At 63.8% G+C, this 301-nt stretch overlaps 1 protein-coding gene across 1 annotated transcript; it reads right to left on the bottom strand.

Annotated features, from left to right (window-relative positions):
- Nucleotides 1-8: 8 nt before the first annotated feature.
- Nucleotides 9-295, bottom strand: LOC103907114 (signal-regulatory protein beta-1-like; the record flags this gene model as incomplete). Its single annotated transcript, XM_009289217.2, has 1 exon — nucleotides 9-295. A coding segment is annotated over one exon (287 nt), but the record flags the coding sequence as incomplete, so codon positions are not given.
- Nucleotides 296-301: the final 6 nt, after the last annotated feature.

Here is a 301-nt window from a genome sequence, read left to right as displayed (position 1 = left end):
CACCAAGCAGCGATTTCTTGAACTTCACGCAGTAATAGGTGCCGGCATCCTCGGGGCGAACATCCCTGATGTGGATGCTGAAGTCCGTGTCGGACTCGCTCACTACCCTTGTCACGCGGGGGAAGGAGCCCTTCTGCTCGTAGACGGTCTCGTTCCCACTGCCCAGGCCCTTCAGCCACCTCACGGCGCCAGGGAGACCGCCTCCGGACATGGTGCAGGTCAGGTTGAGCGTCTCCCCCACTGTCACCGACACCTTGTCCTGGGGCTGCCGCAGCTCGAAGCCCTGACCCGCCTGGGCACC

The sequence above is a fragment of the Aptenodytes forsteri genome, unplaced genomic scaffold (assembly GCF_000699145.1).
Source record: "Aptenodytes forsteri isolate BGI_AS27 unplaced genomic scaffold, ASM69914v1 C12834856, whole genome shotgun sequence".
Lineage (NCBI taxonomy): Eukaryota > Metazoa > Chordata > Aves > Sphenisciformes > Spheniscidae > Aptenodytes > Aptenodytes forsteri.
The sequence above is the reverse complement of the archived record's forward strand: the minus strand, read 5'-3'. Positions and strand labels throughout refer to the sequence as shown.